Source organism: Anomaloglossus baeobatrachus, chromosome 8, assembly GCF_048569485.1.
Source record: "Anomaloglossus baeobatrachus isolate aAnoBae1 chromosome 8, aAnoBae1.hap1, whole genome shotgun sequence".
NCBI classification, from domain to species: domain Eukaryota; kingdom Metazoa; phylum Chordata; class Amphibia; order Anura; family Aromobatidae; genus Anomaloglossus; species Anomaloglossus baeobatrachus.
The window spans coordinates 124892747-124912334 of record NC_134360.1 but is presented as its reverse complement, the minus strand read 5'-3'; the positions used below and the strand labels follow the sequence as shown (position 1 = coordinate 124912334).

General features: G+C 44.5%; 1 protein-coding gene across 1 annotated transcript in view; it reads right to left on the bottom strand.

The window, feature by feature from the left end:
- The window catches only part of OLFML2B (olfactomedin like 2B), a 659606-nt gene extending 646374 nt beyond the window's left edge, over positions 1 to 13232 (bottom strand). Inside the window, exon 1 of the mRNA XM_075321982.1 lies at positions 12714 to 13232. Coding sequence (XP_075178097.1) covers positions 12714 to 12893 — 180 coding nt within the window. The 5' untranslated portion in view covers positions 12894 to 13232. The remainder of the gene's footprint in view (positions 1 to 12713) is intronic.
- Positions 13233 to 19588: the final 6356 nt, after the last annotated feature.

Sequence of the window (19588 nt, the reverse complement as noted above, 5' to 3'; positions counted from 1 at the left end):
CAGCTACACAAGATGACAGCATCTGTGTAGCTAAGGTCAGGGATTTCCTCGCTGCATTTTCCCATTAGGAGGGATAGAAAAGGAGGCTTCCTTTCCTCTACCCAGATCCACAACCCTGCCACTGTACCCTCCTGCCCTTTGCACACTCAAACTCATTGCTGCTAAGCCATTATACTAGAAAACACTGAGGAAACTTAGTGGCATCCTAAAAGTGGCTGTTGGACTTCCATTAGTGTCCCACTGGTGCAAACCTATGTGCAGCACCTCTGCATTGCACACTCAAACTCATTGTTACTAAGCCATTATACTAGCAAACTATGCTGCCAGTTTAAGGGCCGTAGTTGCATTGTCAGGGATAGTTATTGTTGTTTTTTCTGCTGTTAATAAAGATAGATCACCGCTGCAATCTACACCACCTCTCAATTTTTACTACCACATTTTAAGTGCACAATCTTGTCGCAATCAAAATGAGTGGCAAAATGACAGATGCTAGTGGAAAGGGGAAGAGGCGTGTTGGAAAAGGAAAAAAAGGGTTTGTCCGTGGGGAAGGTGGCAAAGCTCCATTAACATCTGCTGAAGATAGACCATCTTTGTTACAGGGGGACTGGCAGATTAGGACCAGGGGTATATATCCCAATCGCCAGTCGGGGCCCACCGTGCTCCAGATGGTAATGGAGCTGCTGGCACCCTGTGGGTTAGGCGTAGACTATAGAGCTGGATGGCTCTGAGATAACTCAAGGAACCGGTCACATGTGTAGGGACACGTCAGACCGGACGACAACCCAGTTAGCGTTTCGGTGGAGCGGACGCTACTCCGACCACGTGTGTAACAACACGTCAGGCCGGATGGTAACCAGTTAGCGTTGACCTAGAAGACCACTGCGACAGCGCCCTGTCGGCCACATGTGTAAGACACATCAGGCCGAGCGGTCCTCCGATTAGCGTTTCTGGCCACCACTCGACTGGCCACGTGTGTAAAGGACACGTCAGACCAGGTAGTCACACCAGTAGCATTTGACTGGGAAGCCAAGGAGGATAATAGGGTTCACACACCCAATCCAGGAACACCCTGTTAACTTCACAGGGGTTCTGGGGTGTGCTGTCCGTGCACGTAGAGGGCACAACCGGACAGGTGGCGCAGCAGGTACACTGTCCGTGTGCGTAGAGGGAACTTTCGGACAGGTGACGCAACAGGTATTCTGTCCGTGTGCTTAGGAGGCACAACTGAACAAGTGATGCAGCAGCCGCAGCCCAGTTAACGCCACTGGACTGCTCTAGCACAACAGGAACGGTAGCAAGGAAGCACGGCGCCTGACCCTCATGTGCTGAGCCACGAATCTTGGCGTGACAGGCACCGTTCGCCTAGCCCTACGTATTGCTTCCAACAAGGCTTATGCCACCAAGAACTCTAAATGAAGACTGCGCACCTCCATGTTGTCTCCAGCCTCTTTTATAACCTGGGTCCGCCCCAAACCCAGGGTGGAACCACCAAGGTCCAATAGCAGAGTGCCATGTGATCAGTGACGTCACATGCGACCTATCCGGAAACGCCACGTCATTGATGACCTCATGGCAGCCACGCCCCAAACACTTCACCAGTCATCGTCTGACGATCAATGGTGAGGTGCCAGATCATAGGGGCGGGCCTCTGTGAGCCAGTCCGGAGTTGCCACGTCATCAGGACACCTGACACCCTCTGCCCTATCAGGGCCTGCCACCTCACGGACATGCTCAGTGAGGTCCTTACCGGACCTAGCCTCTGATGCACTAAGTGCCTGAGCATGCTCAGTAGCCTGAGCAACAGGCTCAGAAAGCAGACTATCAGTTTGAGCATGCTCAGTAGGCACATCCCAGAACTTAGACACAGCACGAAGTCCAAGTACCTGTGCAAAGAGGCTGTTAGGGTTAATTGTGGGAGCATGCTCAGTAGCCTGAACTGAGGACTTAGTCTCAGACATAACACAATCAGGCTGAGCATGCTCACTAGGCAAAACACTGAGCTTAGACTCTGGCTGGGGTAAATCGGCGCACGCATGCGCACTAGCCGCCTCTCCACACTTAGACGTGGTGGAAGGAGCAGCCCACTGGCGCAACAGGAACCGCAGCAGGCTGCTTGCAGCTATGGCGGCGCCGGTATGTAACAATCTTCCAGCAAAAGTAAGATGTCTACTACTTACCGTGGACAATCCGATGTGCTCCCATTTTTATGGACACGAACAACTGGAACAAAGGTAGATGATGGCCAAAAAAAGAAAATGCTTGAATGGATCTCAAGTGGTCCAACAACTGCCCTCTCCTCCACCTCAACTACCGCATCCAAAAAACACCAGTCCTCTGAGTTGTCATCCCAATCACACTTGCTTTCTCCCAGCTCTGAAGTCTCCATCTGCCCTGCACAGTATGGTGGAACTGAGATGGCTGAGTCTGCAGAGCTGTTCAGTCACACTATAGCCTGGGAATCAGAGGTCTGCTCCCAAGCTACAGTGAGTACAGACCAGGAAATGGTCTGCAGTGATGCCCAGAACCTTTGTGACTCAGATTCAGGCCGTGATGACCAAGTTTCTGAGCATAATGTTGACCCTTATTCACAAACTGAAACACCTGTTGTAATAGACAATGAGGAACATACTGATGACGATGAGATGCAGATACCAGATTGGGATGACAACTTAAATATTCGGTCAGTGCAAGAAGAGGCTCGGTCTGAGGGTGAGGGGAGTGCAAACACAACAATTGATGAGGAAGTTCTAGATCCCACCTACTGTCAACCCACAGTCAGGCCCTCGAGGAGGTCAACAGAGACGGTGGAGGAGGATGCAACTGATGACGAAGTTACCTTGCGCCTTCCTGGACAGAGTCGGAGTACTGGTAGCACGTCTACAACTGCATCCTCAGCCACCACTGTGCCTCTGAGCACTAGTCGGGGTGGATCAGCAGGTCGCATGCCCTCTAAGCCTTGCCTAGCCTGGTCCTTTTTTGACATAGCAAAAGATCGCCCAAATTATGTGATCTGTAAAATTTGTCGTGATTCTGTTAGTAGAGGGCAAAACCTCAGCAGTTTGACAACTTCTTCCATGAATCGTCACATGAATAAATATCATATGTCCCAGTGGGAAGCTCACCGTGCTGCAATGCGGCCTAGCGGAGCAAACCATCCACCGCCTGCCCCTTGCAGTGCATCCGCGCGCTCTTCATCTTTTAGGACTGTGGGGACAGCTGTCACAGCTGGTTTCCCACGCACAACTTCCACCACTGTAACCGCAACAGGCAGTTTGCTTGGTAGGTCGTCAGTTGGTTTGGAAGGGGAAACAAGTGCGTGTGTACAGCTCTCTCAGACATCGATAGCACCAACGTTGGATGAAGGCAACATCATGTCTACACCTGCACTTTCCTCACAAACGTGCATTTTTCCAGGGACACCCTACTCAACACCGTCTACACACAGCAGCCAGATCTCTGTCCCTCAGATGTGAACAAATAAAAGGCCATTTCCTGCGACCCATGACAAAGCTAAGAGGTTGACTTTATCCCTCTGTAAGCTCTTGGCTACCGAAATGCTGCCTTTCCGTCTGGTGGACACACAGGATTTTAGAGACCTTATGTCTGTCGCTGTGCCCCAGTACCAGATGCCCAGTCGCCACTACTTCTCTAAGAAAGGTGTGCCCGCGCTACACCAGCATGTCGCACACAACATCACCGCTTCCTTGAGAAACTCTGTGTGTGAACGGGTGCATTTCACCACCGATACTTGGACCAGTAAGCATGGACAGGGACGTTACATGTCGCTGACTGGGCACTGGGTAACTATGGTGATAGATGGTGAAGGGTCTGCTGCACAAGTCTTGCCGTCCCCACGACTTGTGTGTCAATCCTCTGTCTGTCCAAGTTCCGCCACTGCTTCTGCCTCCTCCACCTCATCTGGGTCCTCCACCTCCGCCCCAAGCCTGCCTGGTCAGGCCACCAGCGTTCTCACTGCGCAGAAGGAATAACGCACCCCTCATTACTATGCTGGCAGCAGAGCGCAACGGCATCAGGCGGTCTTTAGCTTGACATGTCTTGGAAAGAGGAGTCACACAGCGGATGAGTTGTGGGCAGCTCTGGAGACTGAGTTTAATAAATGGTTGTCTCCACTCAACCTGCAGCCTGGTAAGGCCATGTGCGACAATGCTGCAAACCTGGGTGCGGCCCTTCGCCTGGGCAAGGTGACACACGTGCCTTGTATGGCTCACATGTTGAACCTTGTTGTCCAGCAATTTTTAACACACTATCCCGGCCTAGATGGCCTTCTGAACAGGGCACGAAAACTGTCTGCTCACTTCCGCCGTTCAACCACCGCTGCTGAGCGACTTGCATCACTCCAGAAGTCTTTCAGCCTGCCGGTTCATCGCCTGAAATGCGATGTGGCGACACGCTGGAATTCGACTCTCCACATGTTACAGCGACTGTGGCAGCACCACCGAGCCCTGGTGCAATACGTCATGACGTATAGCCTGGCCCAACGAGATGCAGAGGTGGGGCAGATCACCCTGATGGAGTGGTCTCAGATCAAGGACCTTTGCACCCTTCTGCACAGTTTCGACATGGCAACGAATATGTTTAGCACTGACAATGCCATTATCAGCATGACAATTCCAGTCATTTACATGCTGGAGCACACGTTAAACACTATTCGGAGTCAGGGGGTGGGACAACAGGAAGGGGAGGAACTACAGGAGGATTCATCTGCGCAAGACACAACAACATCACCAAGGTCCAGACTTTCATCATCACCAACGCGCCAGGCATGGGACCATGGGGGACAGGGATCAACAAGGGCGCACGGTAGCAGGTGAAATGTTGAGGAAGGTGCAGGAGAACATGAAGAAATGGAGGACGAACTGTGCATGGACATGGAAGACTCAGCGGATGAGGGAGACCTTGGTCAAATTTCAGTTGAAAGAGGTTGGGGGGAGATGTCAGAGGAAGAAAGAACGGTTAGCACCTCTATGCCACAAACACAGCGTGGACTTGGTCCGCATGGCTGCGCAAGACACATGAGTGCCTTCTTGCTGCACTACCTCCAACATGACCCTCGTATTGTCAAAATTAGAAGTGATGATGACTACTGGCTTGCCACACTATTAGATCCCCGGTACAAGTCCAAATTTTGTGACATAATTCCAGCCATAGAAAGGGACGCACGTATGCAGGAGTATCAGCAGAAGCTGTTACTCGATTTTAGCTCGGCTTTTCCACCAAACAACCGTGCAGGTGCAGGGAGGGAATCTCCCAGTTGTAACTTGACAAACATGGGACGGTCTCGTCATCTTCAACAGTCTACCCGTACCAGTAGCACCGTATCTGGTGCTGTTAACAGCAATTTTATTGAATCTTTTCATAATTTTTTTAGACCTTCCTTTGCAAGGCCACCAGAGACAACAAGTCTGACACATAGTCAACGGCTGGAGAGGATGATACAGGAGTATCTTCAAATAAACATCGATGCCTTTACTTTGTAAATGGAGCCTTGGTCATTTTGGGCTTCAAATCTTGAATAATGGCCAGAGCTCTCCACTTACGCCTTGGAGATTTTGTCGTGTCCAGCTGCCAGCGTTGTCTCTGAACGTGTCTTCAGTGCTGCTGGGTGTGTGCTGACAGATAAGCGCACGCGTCTGTCCAGTGACAATGTGGACAGACTAACGTTCATCAAAATGAACAAGTCATGGATCCACAAGGAATTTACTACCCCTGTGTCATCCTGGGGAGAGTAAATGCTTGTGTATTTTGAATGTGCTTGATGCAAATCTAGCTGTGAAGTGTACAACTAGGGCACAAGTGCTGCCACTGATGGGGTGTCTGTGTGGCCCAATTTTTGGAAAAAAGGGAGACTCTTCTTGGAGTAACCCTTGCTGTGTTTTTAAAAATGATCCAAGATGCACAGCGCTGGGATCAGGAAAGACTTTGCTACCTACCCCGGTGTCATCCTGGGGACGGTTAAGTATGGCGTATTTTTGAATGTGCTTGATGCAAATCTAGCTGTGACGTGTACAACTGGGGCACAAGTGCTGCCACTGAAGGGGTGGGTGTGTGTGTGGCCCAATTTTTGGAAAAAAGGGAGACTCCGCTTGGAGTAACCCTTGCTTACATTGTTTTTAAAAATGATCCAAGATGCACAGCGCTGGGATCAGGAAAGACTTTGCTACCTACCCCGGTGTCATCCTGGGGACGGTTAAGTATGGCGTGTTTTTGAATGTAATTGATGCAAATCTAGCTGTGAAGTGTACAACTGGGGCACAAGTGCTGCCACTGAAGGGGTGGGTGTGTGTGTGGCCCAATTTTTGGAAAAAAGGGAGACTCCGCTTGGAGTCACCTTGCGGTGTTTTACATGATTTTAGAAGGGCGTGCCATGTCTATATCTGTGTCTCCTTCTCTTTTTCCTTATCCTGCTCTTTTGTTTTCACATGAGTATATGTCCTTGTCACTTTCCCATGTGTTTGTGTTGTGTTGTGAGTTGTTTGTCACCTTTTGGACACCTTTGAGGGTGTTTTCTAGGTGTTTTTATGTGTTTGTGATTGCCTGCCATTGTTTCCTATGCGGTTCGAGTTCGGTTCGTCGAACATTCGCCAAACCGAACTCGAACGAGACGTTGGCGAACCGAACTCGAGCCGGTTCGCTCATCTCTATTCATAACGTACAGCGGGTGACCGGGTCTCGGACTCAAACACGGACTAAAGAAAAAGTCTGTGTTCGAGGTAGGGTAATGTTCGTACATTAATAAAGTTTGTTGAAGGGTCAATCAGCAAGCTGTACTGCAAGTGGAAGTTGCCTGTCCGCTGCTGTGAACAATAAATCTGAAAAAAAACCCAAAATGACCGTTGGCCCCTACCTATTTTTGATAACCAGCGCAGGTAAAATAGACAATTGTGGGCTGCACCCCCAATAGTCTGCTTTATTTTGGCTGGTTATCAAAAACAGAGAGGATTGCACAACATTTTTGATATTTTTTGTGCCTATTGCCAGTGCTTAGAGCATCAGTTTGCGCAGAGATGGCAGAACGGAGAAAGTTGTGGTGGGCATACTTCATAAGGGAGGAAAAAGTGTTGTGTTTTCGTTAATAGGCGGGAAATGTGTCAGTTGTAGTTCTTGAGGAGAACTATTTTGTGGTCACCATAAATAAAGGGGGAATGGCATGGCAGAAATATTTTATAGGCGATGATAGAGTGAAGGCAATGTATGGTAAGAGGGGCAGTGTGTGAATCATTTTTTGTGCAGAGAGCACAGTGAAGAATAATAATTTGTTCATGGGCACAGTGTAGGGCTTATTAGGGCTCAGCGTGGGTGGTTATTTGTATATAGGTAACACTTAAATTACACTGTTGTTTTTAAGGGCACCATGTCGGGATATGCTTCAGAAGACCAGAAAAGAGAAAAATCTGCTGAGAAGAGCTCCAGCTGTGAAAAGTCATCATGGAGCCAGACCCATATGAAGAAGAATGGGATGAGAACAACTACAAAAAGAGAAGATGTCACATAAAATGTACCTGGATCTAAGGGTACAGTGGACAATCGTGGCCTTTACACAATCGCCAATCTGCTATATGAAGCCATTTGGCAGTTTTGTTCAGTCAGGCTGACCACACTTTTATGTGCGAGAACAATGGTTAACATGATTGTTCTGTGTGTATAGAATAGCATTGTTATTAGTAGCACATGTTTACATAAGACAGTGGGCTTCCAGGAATGATGATATTTAAGCAAGCTAAAAAATTATTTCACCCAATGAATTAATGTTTTGTTCATGCATTGACTGGTTGACAGCATGTTTAGATAATCGAGAACCAAATATCAGCTTATCGGCCAGTGTAAATGCACCATAAAATACATTATGGGATATTGTTTATATTTTAAGCCCTTTAATTCTGAGCAGACTACTGGAGGACCTGGTCCTGATTCCCCTATTAATAATTTAATAGACCTCTTAGAAGTGCACAGCTCAGGAGACAGGAGTGCATACAGACAGTGCAGAACAAATGAAGTAAAGAAACAGGTATTCTCTATATTCCTTTCTCTTCAGCTGTACATTTTTTAAAGGACTTTTGCATTGTCATGGGGGTCTCAAATTCTAAACCTACATCAATCTACTAAAAATTAAAGGGCCCAAAACATATAAGAAGTTTAAAGCACTCTTTAAATATCTAATAGTGCTACTGCCTGCCTCAAATCAGCTCTGTGGATCCTGTATGGACTGCAGTCTGATGATGGCTGGGAACAACAACTAACATCATCTCCTTATCTGTGTTATGGACAAACTAAGAGTTGCAAATTCATGAGATACAATTGTATATGTTTGGCACTGAACTGCCATTGCAATTGTTTGCTGCACTACTGTACACTTGATGCTCTATTCATATGTTGGTGATGGTTCTGGTACTGTTTTAATGTACTGATTGATGTCTTGGTGCTGTATTCATGTACTCATGGTGGTTGTGGGAATGTATTCATGTACTGATTGCGGTTTTAGTACTGTATTATTGTACAGCTAGTTGTTCTGGTGCTGTATTCATGTACTGATGATGGTTCTGATTGTGTATTCTTGTGCTGATTATAGTTGCATTGGCTATGTTTTTGTACTGTTGGTGATTCTTGTGCTGCATTCATGTAGAGTGACTTCTGGTGCAGTATTCATGTGCTTCTGGTAGTTTTGTTTCAGTATTCCTATACTCATGGTGGTTCTAGTAATGTATTCATGTACTGATGATGGGTTTGGTGCTGTATTAATATACTGTTGGTGATTCCAGTGCTGTATTCATGTACTGATGGTTGTTTTGGGGATGTATTTATGTACTGAGGGTGGTTCTGGTGCTGTATTAACATACTGATGGTGGTTCACCTGCTGTTTTCAAATACTGATGGTGGAACTGATGATGTATTTTGGTACTGATTGTAATTATAGTGATTCATTCCTGTGCTGATGGTTGCAGGACAATCTGGGTTCTTTTCTCTTTAAGCATTTTTGTATTCTCAGTTTTTATTATGATGTCTTGTGATTTACAGCTTTTTATTTGAATTGTGTTGAATAAACTAACAAGTAGCTTTTAAGCAGAAGTCACATGAACAATGCCCAGGTTAATTAAAAAACCTGAAATGTTTATTAGAAGCTCCAAAGACTGAACATATGCGCAAGTCGTTTTCCCATTGCAATACTGATGATCATTCTTTTTACCATTTATTTAGCATTTTTACAGTGGGTTGATGTGTGCACCTGCTTTAAAAAGATATTATGCCCACACACCCTGAGCCTAAGTGGGGAATGAACACTTAAAGTGCATAGGGCAGCTTGAAGAATACATATTGCCCAGGGTATTAGAGATGAGCAAATAAATTTAAGTGGAATTGAATTGAACTTAAATCTTTCAGACATTCGCATTTTCCAAAATGCAGAATTTCTTTTTGTAATTCTCTTCTATGCATTTAAATAAAATTGCTTATTAAAATTCCAAAGTGTAAAATGCCATCATAATGTTAAAAAATAAAAAAGTCCTTAATCTCTCCTTACCGATTACTTCTCCAACTCTACGCCCCTCACCGCCACCAGTCTGGTACTCATCGCATGTCTGTATCTCGTTTGGCTGCTTTAAAATCCTCAGGCCTCTCATGCTAAGTTAGGCCTTACAGGTTTGATAGGCAAGGGACGGTTCCACCCACAAAGGTCACGGCTCTCTTTGAGACATCATAATGTCGCAGTTTGCACTGTGCCTTTGCAAGCGCATGCAAAGAACCCTCCCAGGTCCATCATACTTGGAAATCCCAGCTTAGTTCCAGGAGCCTGGGTATTTCAGCGAGGCTTATGGTTATCCGAAGATGTGACGAGGACTGGACGGGTGGCGACGAGAAGAAGAAGTATAGGGTCTGGAGAGATGAGTAGTGCTTACGGTAAGCAGAAGGTTACTTTTATTTACATATTACGTTTATTATGCTTTGAGATATAAAGAGATCCCAGGGTGTAATAAGGGACGTTAAAGTTGAGGATAATAACTTTTCCTGCATATCGAATTTCCCAGGAAAGTCCGCGTGAATAGGCAAATTCAAATTTTTCTGACCCACTATTCTCTACTGGATCAATAATGAACTTAATGTTCAGAATGTGAGAAACAATTTCAGGCATGAAAATGTTTTCTTTTATTCCTAAAAGCAAAAAGTTATTGAAATGATCAAATATTTATTTTTTTGCAAAAGAAGAATGAGGTTTGGAGAAGTTATTGTATTTTATTTTAAATCCTAGTTTTCTTCTGGTTCTTACCTAGCTAGATATGTACAGTACTGCCAAAATAATATCAGCTGGCTGTATCCTATTATACTTTGTAATATCCACAGACATCCTGATTTCACTTTAAATCTATCTGAATCTTTCAATTTAGCTTAAATTCAAAACATTCTGTAAAATAAGTAACAGAAAACTGTTCTTTGAGATTTACTTCATTTATCCAGTAATCTCCTAAACCGGTAAAGACAGATTTTACCCTTAGGCTGCAGCCTGACAAAGATGTGTCAATTACAAGTACATGTAATTATTAAAGACCCATTGTCTTCACCTGATAGTAAACTTCACCCCTGCCCCTACAAAATATGATCTTCCCAGGTTTAGGAGTGCTGTCTCTGTGGGAATCCCAGCACTGTATTATTATACATTGATTGTATGTTCTACTCTGGTCGTCAGCTCCTTAACCACTGCATTCCTCAGCTCAGTGGTAATGGTAATACTCCCTGGATTTTATTTGCCACCACTACCTCAGATTGTTCACATATTTTCACACAACAGATCTATTTTTAATAAACTATTATTCTGCCAATAAACTTTGAAGAGCTGAGTATCTGTATTTACTATGTGTCCTGGGTCTCTTTGAATTCTACTTTATACACAAAAGCACGTAGTATCCAGAGTGCAGAAATTAGAATGGACCTAAAGCGGGCTTTACACGCTACAACAAATCTAACGATGTGTCGGCGGGGTCACGTCGTAAGTAACGCACATCTGGCATCGTTAGTGTTGTTGTAGCATGTGACAGCTACGTGCGATTGCGATTGAACGTAAAACCGTTCATCGCATACACGTCATTCAAAACCTAAAAATTGAACGTCGGATTGTTCAATGTTTCCGAGGCAGCACACATCGCAGTGTGTGACACCCCGGGAACGATGAACAGATCTTACCAGCGTCCCGTGGCTCCCGCCGGCAATGCGGAAGGAAGGAGGTGGGCGGGATGTTTACGTCCGCTTCTATTGGCCGGCTGCCGTGTGACGCTGAACGTCCCTCCCACTCCAGGAAGCGGATGTTTGCCGCCCACATCGAGGACGTATGGAAGCGTAAGTACGTGTGACAGCAATTAATCGTTTGTGCGACACGGTCAACAAATTGAACGTGTCAGACATACGATGGGGGCGTGTCACATCTCATACAATATTGTATGCAGAATTGAAAGGTGTAAAGCAGGCTTTAGAACCAACGATTGGTCCAATAAATGTGCTTGTTTTTATTCTCTAATCTGCAATGCACGTCCCTTCTGTGGACACTGATATTGGATTAACCCAGCATAGCTCTCCCAATGCAAGGGTTGGCACCTACTCAGCTCGGAGCGGATGCGCTGAGTGTGCGCTGCTCATGGGCGCTCCACTGGGCTCCTCCAGTGTCACTGCGCAAGCACAAGAATGAGGATTTGAATTTAGGAAATGCTTGCTCTTGGAAATAGAGCGCTGTCAGGATCATGGACAGTGCTGATACACAAGATCAAGAGTGTACAGAAGTGCCCTCATTTGCATGCAAAATAAAAGTTATTTCATTTGCAACTATACCACTAAAATGTATATTACTTGTTATCATTTTATAGAGGTTAAATCCCCCATATAAATGTTTAAGTAGTTGAATTTGCATTTTGGGGGTGATATGCTTTATTTTAAAGGGGTATATCACAAGATTTCCCCATAGAGACATATATTATTTCATAACTCTCATAGACCTGATGAGGAGGGAGTACTTTCTCTGAAATGCCATGCTTCACAGAGTCCATCTTTACTCCTAAAATGCTCATCTTAAAGTTGTCCATCTGTGGACAACCATTTTTGAATGCCCCCAGGCTTAAGTGCTCACCGACACAAACAATGCCATAAGATCATCAGAGGATGCAGCCCTCAAAGTGGAGGAAAGCCGCCTGTCCAAGAGGTAGGTATGTTTTTGTCTTATTTTATTCAGCAGACTGGGTGATATTGAAGATGGATTGTCCAACCTTTTTAATATCAGTTTTATACAACCATTCTGACGTGGATTTTCAAAGCAAGTACATGAACCTCATCAGACAACAGATCTATGTATTAATTTTGTGTTGTGAAATCTTGTGACAAATCAGAATTAATGTTCACTCCAATTTCTCAATGGGGTTCAGAAATATGATTTTTATGCATTATCTCTTCTAAGAATCCATTAAAAAATAGGGCTTCATCTATATATTTATTAATTAACAATATGAATTGTATTAATCACATTTATATATTCAACCTAATGTAATCAATCCAATATTGATACAGCTAAATTAAAAAGATATCGACTAAAATGTGGATTTACCTTACCACTGCATTTATAGGCATTGTAAATGATATTCCACATGAAGTTTCATGGTAATTACGGGGATTTCAGCACACCCCAATACGTTACACTGAGTAGATGTGCAAAAAGTTGTTACCTGAGACAAAATGTTCTCTTGGTTCTCAGATTCATCCTCCAGTGTTTTGTCTTCTGAGCCTGGGATCGATTCTGCTGGCTGAACTGGAGAAGGACTAAGATTCTCACTTCTTCTTCCAAGGGCAACATAACTCATGTAGAAATGAATGAAACATAGAAGAATAATCCTGTGTGGATCCATAGGAATAGCAAAAGGGTGATGTCACCATACAGATCCAAATTATTCTACTCTAGACCGTCATCAACTGATCAACATAAAGTAAAGCCAGAACGTCTTCTACTCATTTTACTTGACCAATGTGAGTCTGAATCAAATGCGAGTTGTGGCTTTCATGTTTAATAGAGGACTGCCAACTTGTTGAGTTGTCTGCCTTTCCGAACTGCAGAGGGATGAACAGGACAGCCAGACAGGAGAGGCTGGGTCTTCTTTCTTTAGCTCCACACAGAGTCTTCTCAAGTTACAACACAAGAAAAGGCTAAAGGTGCTGAAGACTGAGGATAAGATCTGGGTGCGCTGAGCTCTGTGTAGCTGGGAGAACTGCAGCTCACTGGTCTTGTCTCCCTACAAGGGAAGAGAGGTCGGGGAGGAGTTTCCAGTGTCTACTTGACTTGAGGAATCATAGCTAACTACTTTTCCAGTTGAGAATCTGATACAGCCATTTATAACAGAGCAATATATTCACTGCCAGGAACTATCTGAAAGTCAGGTGTGTTTTTCTCTGTAGTAAATGTCTAACAGTAAACTATGCCAACACAAACATCACACCATTGATGACAAACTGCAGACACAGCACTCCTTGCCATAGGAGCTCACTATTTACATAAGACGTTCAAATCTAAAAGCCCGAATGTTACACGTAGTATGTATATATTATGTATTAATGCATAAATGAATAATTCAATAAATAATATCCACATGCTGTACCGCCCTAGTTTCTAATGAGCAGAGTAAAGCAGGTGATGTCTACTCTTTCAATTTCATTCAGTTTCATTTTTTACCAAGAATGTAAATCTAAAAAAAAATGAAAAATCTAGGAAATTGAATAGTCCTATATCTATTTAATGTTTAAAGGGGTGGCCCAAAACACATATTAATTTTAACTCTAAATGGCTATCTATTTGATGTCGTAATCTAACTTTGTTTCCTAATACCCTTTAATTAAATATCCCCTATCTTTCCAGCACTACACTAGCTTCATATTTCATTTTTTTCCATTTCCTCTTTGATGACGCTTTATTTGAGAATACCAGTCTCCACCCCCTCCCTGAAACAAAGTATCATCAATGACGCTCACTTCAGGGGCAGGGCTAGATCCTGCTTACTGTGCACTGTGCGATGTGCTCAATGACAGCGCGTTCTCTGTTGCCTGCTCAGATCAGCAGTAACGAGCCAGCAGGAGAGTGCATTGTTAGAATATCCGGAGTGCAAGTCACATCACAGGTCTCTACACGCCGGGTATTCACTCCCAGTGAATGCTAGGATACCCAAATGAACTGTCATCAGGGAGCAGAGTCTCCTATCAATGTGTAGCGCCCCTGAGCCACTCCAGGCACTACAAGGAACTGCATCCTCTAGGGGATGCAGGACCTACTCCCTTGGACCTGGAGTACCAGTGCCGATACCACCAAAGCACAACCAAAATTCTAGTTTTCCACTCCCACACCGGGCATAGAGGGTTAACCATGTAAGGGGATGGTCGCCATGGAAGTAACGAATCCCGAGGTTAGCCAGCATGGTGAGAGGGGTCAGCAGTCAGTCGAGAGAAATGAGGCACACAGAAAGGTGTGTGGACATGCCAGAGCTGGGTCCGTGCAGCAGGGACCCCGAGGGCACAGGAGAGAGGTCATCAGGGTGGGTACGGATAAGTACCACTGGGACCAGAGCATGCACGGGGCACAGGGCCCTAGATCAGGCGCCAGTTCTACACGGCTTGATAAATACCTGCCTGGTGAGGACACCTTCATGGACTTCATCAAACCAAATAATCCAGGGGCATTAGCAGTAAACTAGGATTGGGGTTCGGACACTTGCCTCCCCACAGGGTCCGCACTGCCTGCAGTATGGAGAAGGAGACTGTAACCCCGAAAAGGGACAGTTGGGCCCCAAACGCTCCACACTACGGGGACCCAATGAACAGAGAGTGCCGGGGACAGAGCAACCTGGGTCACTACATTGGCACTGATACTCCTTGGGACCTGAACCAGCAACCTCTGGGTCCTAGTGAGTAGAGACTGTTTATTACAACCTTGTGTGGTCTCCGCTATTACCCTGTCACATCGCCCAGGCACGGCTCTACCTGCGGAGGGCCTAACACCATTGCTGCAACCACCACCAGCTCTGGGAGTATCCACATTCAGCAGCGGCGGTTCTCCACCTTTAACCACAACCCGCAGGTGGTGTCACGTGAACATTAACTCTTATCTCCCCTGTAAATACTCCACTTTTTCAAAAGAAGCCCCAGGGCATGGGACCAGGCAACGGCCACCAGAGAGACATTCCCATTTGCAACCGCCCAGGACCGAGTACCCCCTTCCCTGGGTGCGACAAATGCCTCTCCCTTAAATGTAGCGTCATCATCAGTAACCTCTGTTATAGGGGTTGGGTGAGTCCTTGCTCTACTGACATCAGTTGCGGGAATGGTGCCGGTCTCTGCATGCCAGGTATTTTTACAACTTGCACTAACAGTCCTTTCTTCTTCTGGCCTGTGACTTCTGATCAGAGATGGCGAGAAAGTGCAGTGTCAAAGTGAGCGTATGTTGGAATTGACAACTGATGCTTGTTCATTAGAACAGGGACCAGCCCAACCCTGAAACAGTCATTACTGATAATGTTTCATTTCAGGAAGGGGAATAGACTGTGGCAGTGACAGCAGCCTCTGCCCCCTGAAGACGACTTGTTTGACTATCCCAGCATGTACTGAGATGCTCAAACGACGCGTCACAAAAGAAAAAGTTGAAAAAAATAAAGCAGTTTAATAGTGAGGGAAGGAAAGGGAATTTTTAAGTAACGTACTGTATATTAGAAAAAAGATTGGATTATGACATCAAATATATAGGTATTTAGTATTAAAATTAATTTGTGTTTTGGACCACCCCTTTAATGTTTGCAGGACAAGATTTTGCAATATTAAAATCCAGGAATGGATATTGCCAATCAATGTTAATCCAGAAATTTAAAATATCATCAAATTTGTTTTGACAGTTCCAATTTACACAAACAATTCTGTAAGCTAAATGTGCCCACAGATGTACTCATAATTTCAACTAATTTACAATCTATGTAAATTATCTCTTCAAATATACACAAATCTATGCTATTAACTACAATGTTTTTTTAAGAATGTTCAACCAAAATATTCAAATTTAAAGAAAGTCTGAATTACCATCCTTAGAATGATGTGCCTATAATTACCTTTTTTATGTATATGCCTCACAGATGTAGATTATGTATTGGCTACTGTATGTGGCCTTGGAGAAGCCCATTGCTATTCTGTTGTAAGGAATGCTCACTACAGAGGAACTGAATGGGGATGGAGAAGGATCCCATGGGCTACTAAAGCGTGGCAATAGTGAGTGAGTATTGGCAGGTTAAACTATCTTGTAGCCTGGGTGGCAAAGCCTGGTAGCATAATAGGGTCCTTTCTTTGCTGTATACAACTGTGTATGTTTTTTTTCTTTTTAGAATGCTGAACAAAATGTGAGAAAAAGATAATTATAAGGTAATTTCCACACACAGCAGGTGAAATAATTAATGAACATGTCACCAATTTTCCAAGTAAATATATTTCTAAAGATGCTATCTCACCATATATTGATAACCCATCTAATCCACACAGCAAAGAACTCAAACCATAGATGTCCACTAAATAAGTGATGTGTAATCATGAAAAATTGTACAGAAACATATTATTGAACACATGAAGAAAGAGAAATTTAAAAAGCCATGTAAAGTCATGACACCAGCTGAAATCTATAAGTAATTAGAAAACAATCCTGAAAAGTAATATCAGCTGGTTCAACTGATGGCCTATAAAAAGGTGTCTCAATACCAAAATGCCACACAAGAAACATTTCATGACCAGTAACCCATTGAGCTGTCTCAAGTCCTTCACAACCTTATTATTGCAAAAAACATACTGATTATATTGATTACAGCAGAATCTAAACTAATGAAGGTTTCAGTGAGCATTGTTGGGCCAAAATCCAGAAATGGAAAGAACATAATTTCACCATAAAGTAAGTGCTCCCTGCAATATTTCAGACAGACGAGTGAACATAATTATCACAAGTTGTCCAAGAGCCAAGAACTACCTGTATAGAGCTACAGAAAGACCTAGAGCTGGTACAATTGTTTCAAAGAAAACAATAAGTAATGCCTTCAACGTCCATGGTCTGTATGCATGCGGATCATGCAAGAATCCATTTCTGAATAAACATCGTGTTCAAGTGCGTTTAAAATTTGCTCAACAACATTTAGATAAGCCTGAGAAATACTGGGAGAAAATAGTTTGTTCAGATGAGACCAAACTTAAACTATTTGTATGCCACAATACACAGCATGTTTGGATCCCAAAAGGCACAGTATATTACCCCCAAAACACCATCCCACAAGTGAAGTTTAAAGGGGGGAACATAACGGTGTGGCTCACAGTTGATAGAAGGAGCCCATAAAAAATTCAGGATTTGAAGAGTGTTTTTGTGGAAGAATGGGCCAAAATCACACCTGAGCAGTGCATGTGATTAGTTTCTCCATACAGGAGGTGTCTTGAAGTTGTCATCACCATCAAAGGCTTTGGTATGAAGTATTAAATTAATTTCAGTATGCATGTTCAATACTTTTTCCCTGTGTCATTTTTTATTATTACACATCACTAAATTTATAGGCATCTGTGGTTTGATTTCTTTCCCTGTGTAGATTGGATGGGTTGTTACAAACATCTGGTGAGACATTCATGTCAGCAGCACCGTTAGAAATATATTTACTTAGAAAGTTAGTGACAAGTTTAATACTTATTTCACCTACTGTATATGCCGAAGCAAATAAGTCTAAATAAAGTATGTCCACATGTGACAAAAAATACATTCTGGATTTTGTTGTAGATTTCACCCTGTTCATTGCAAAGGATGAAATTCACAGTGAAAATCCACTTGTGTGGATGACATTTTTGAGGTCTCATTCACTGTTGAAGTTTAGTCTCCAAATTTATAGAAAAATCAGTAGCAAATAGACAACTTATAAAGAATAAAGGCCGCTTTACACGCTATGACATCGCTAATGCGATGTCGTTAGGGTCACGGAATTTGTGACGCACATCAGGCCGCATTAGCGATGTCGTTGTGTGTGACACCTATGAGCGATTTTGAATCGTCGCAAAAATGTTCAAAATCGCTCATCGGTGACATGGGGGTCCCTTCTCAAATATTGCTGCTGCAGCGTGTACGATGTAGTTCGACGCTCCAGCGGCAGCACACATTGCTCTGTGTGACGCCGGAGGAACGAGTAACCTCTCCTTACCTGCCACACGCCAGCAATGCGGAAGGAAGAAGATGAGCGGGATGTTATGCCCGCTCATCTCCGCCCCTCCGCTTTGATTTGGCGGCCACTTAGTGACGTCGCTGTGACGCCGCACGGACCGCCCCCTTAGAAAGGAGGCGGTTCGCTGGTCACAGCGACGTTGCAGAGCAGGTAAGTGCGTGTGATGGGTCCGGGCGATGTTGTGCGCCACGGGCAGCGATTTGCCCGTGTCGCACAACCGATGGGGGCGGGTACCTATGCTAGCGATATCGGTACCGATATCGCAGCGTGTAAAGTGGCCTTAAGACTACAAAGAGCAGCCAGAAGAGATGCAATAAGAAATGAGTATAGTATAGGATAAGAATACTCTCATTTAGGCCTTTTTGTGATAACGATTTTTGGCACTGTTTGGTAGAAGCTTATTTATCTCACTGTAAAAGAATGTATTCAGTCTAAGGCTATGTGCGCACAGTGCGTTTTTCGCGGCGTTTTTGCACGTTTTTCGGGTGCGTTTTTGGCCTCAAAACTGCAGGACTTTGCTTCCCCAGCAAAGTCTATGAGTTTTAATTTTTGCTGTCCGCACACATCTGTTTTTTTTCAGCTGCGTTTTTGTGGTCCCACAAAAACGCAGCATGTCAATTATTCCCGCATTTTTCACTGCGCTTTTCATCCATTGAGTTCAATGGGATGTTGAAAGACGCAATGAGAAACGCAAATAGCTGCGTTTTGGTGCGTTTTGAAGACCAAAAACGCAGCTATAAACGCAGGAGGTGGGTAGTAAAGTGACATGTACAGGAAGAGGATTCCTTCTGTCAGTATATACAGAAGCGTGAATCCTCCCGGTACCGTCACCGCCGCTTCCACCTCCCGTCCTGTGCATGTATGCTGCCGTGCGGCGCCATGTACAGGCAGGAGGTGGAAGCGGCTGCGAAAACAAAAGTGAACCGTGAAAAAAAAAAGTTATACTCACCTGTCTGCAGACTCCCGGTGCCATGCCCGCTCCCATCTCCTCTCACGGTATCGCCACCCCCGCTCCGGCTGTGTGCAGACGGCCGGGAAACCTCCGATGGATGCAGGACCTGGCGATGGATCACCTGATGCAGTCACCTGACGCATCAGCTGATCGTAAGTATCTCGGTGATGCGGTTATACAATCAGCCGATGTGTGATGGGATTCAGGCACTTGATCCTGACACATCATCTGATCGCTTTGCCTTCCAGCAAACCGATCAGATGATATTGGATCCGGATTGGACGGCGCGGGACCCTGACCCAGGATTACTGCGGAGGGGGGGTTCTTTATTTCAATAAAGATGGAGTCACTAATTGTGTTGTGTTTTATTTCTAATAAAAATATTTTC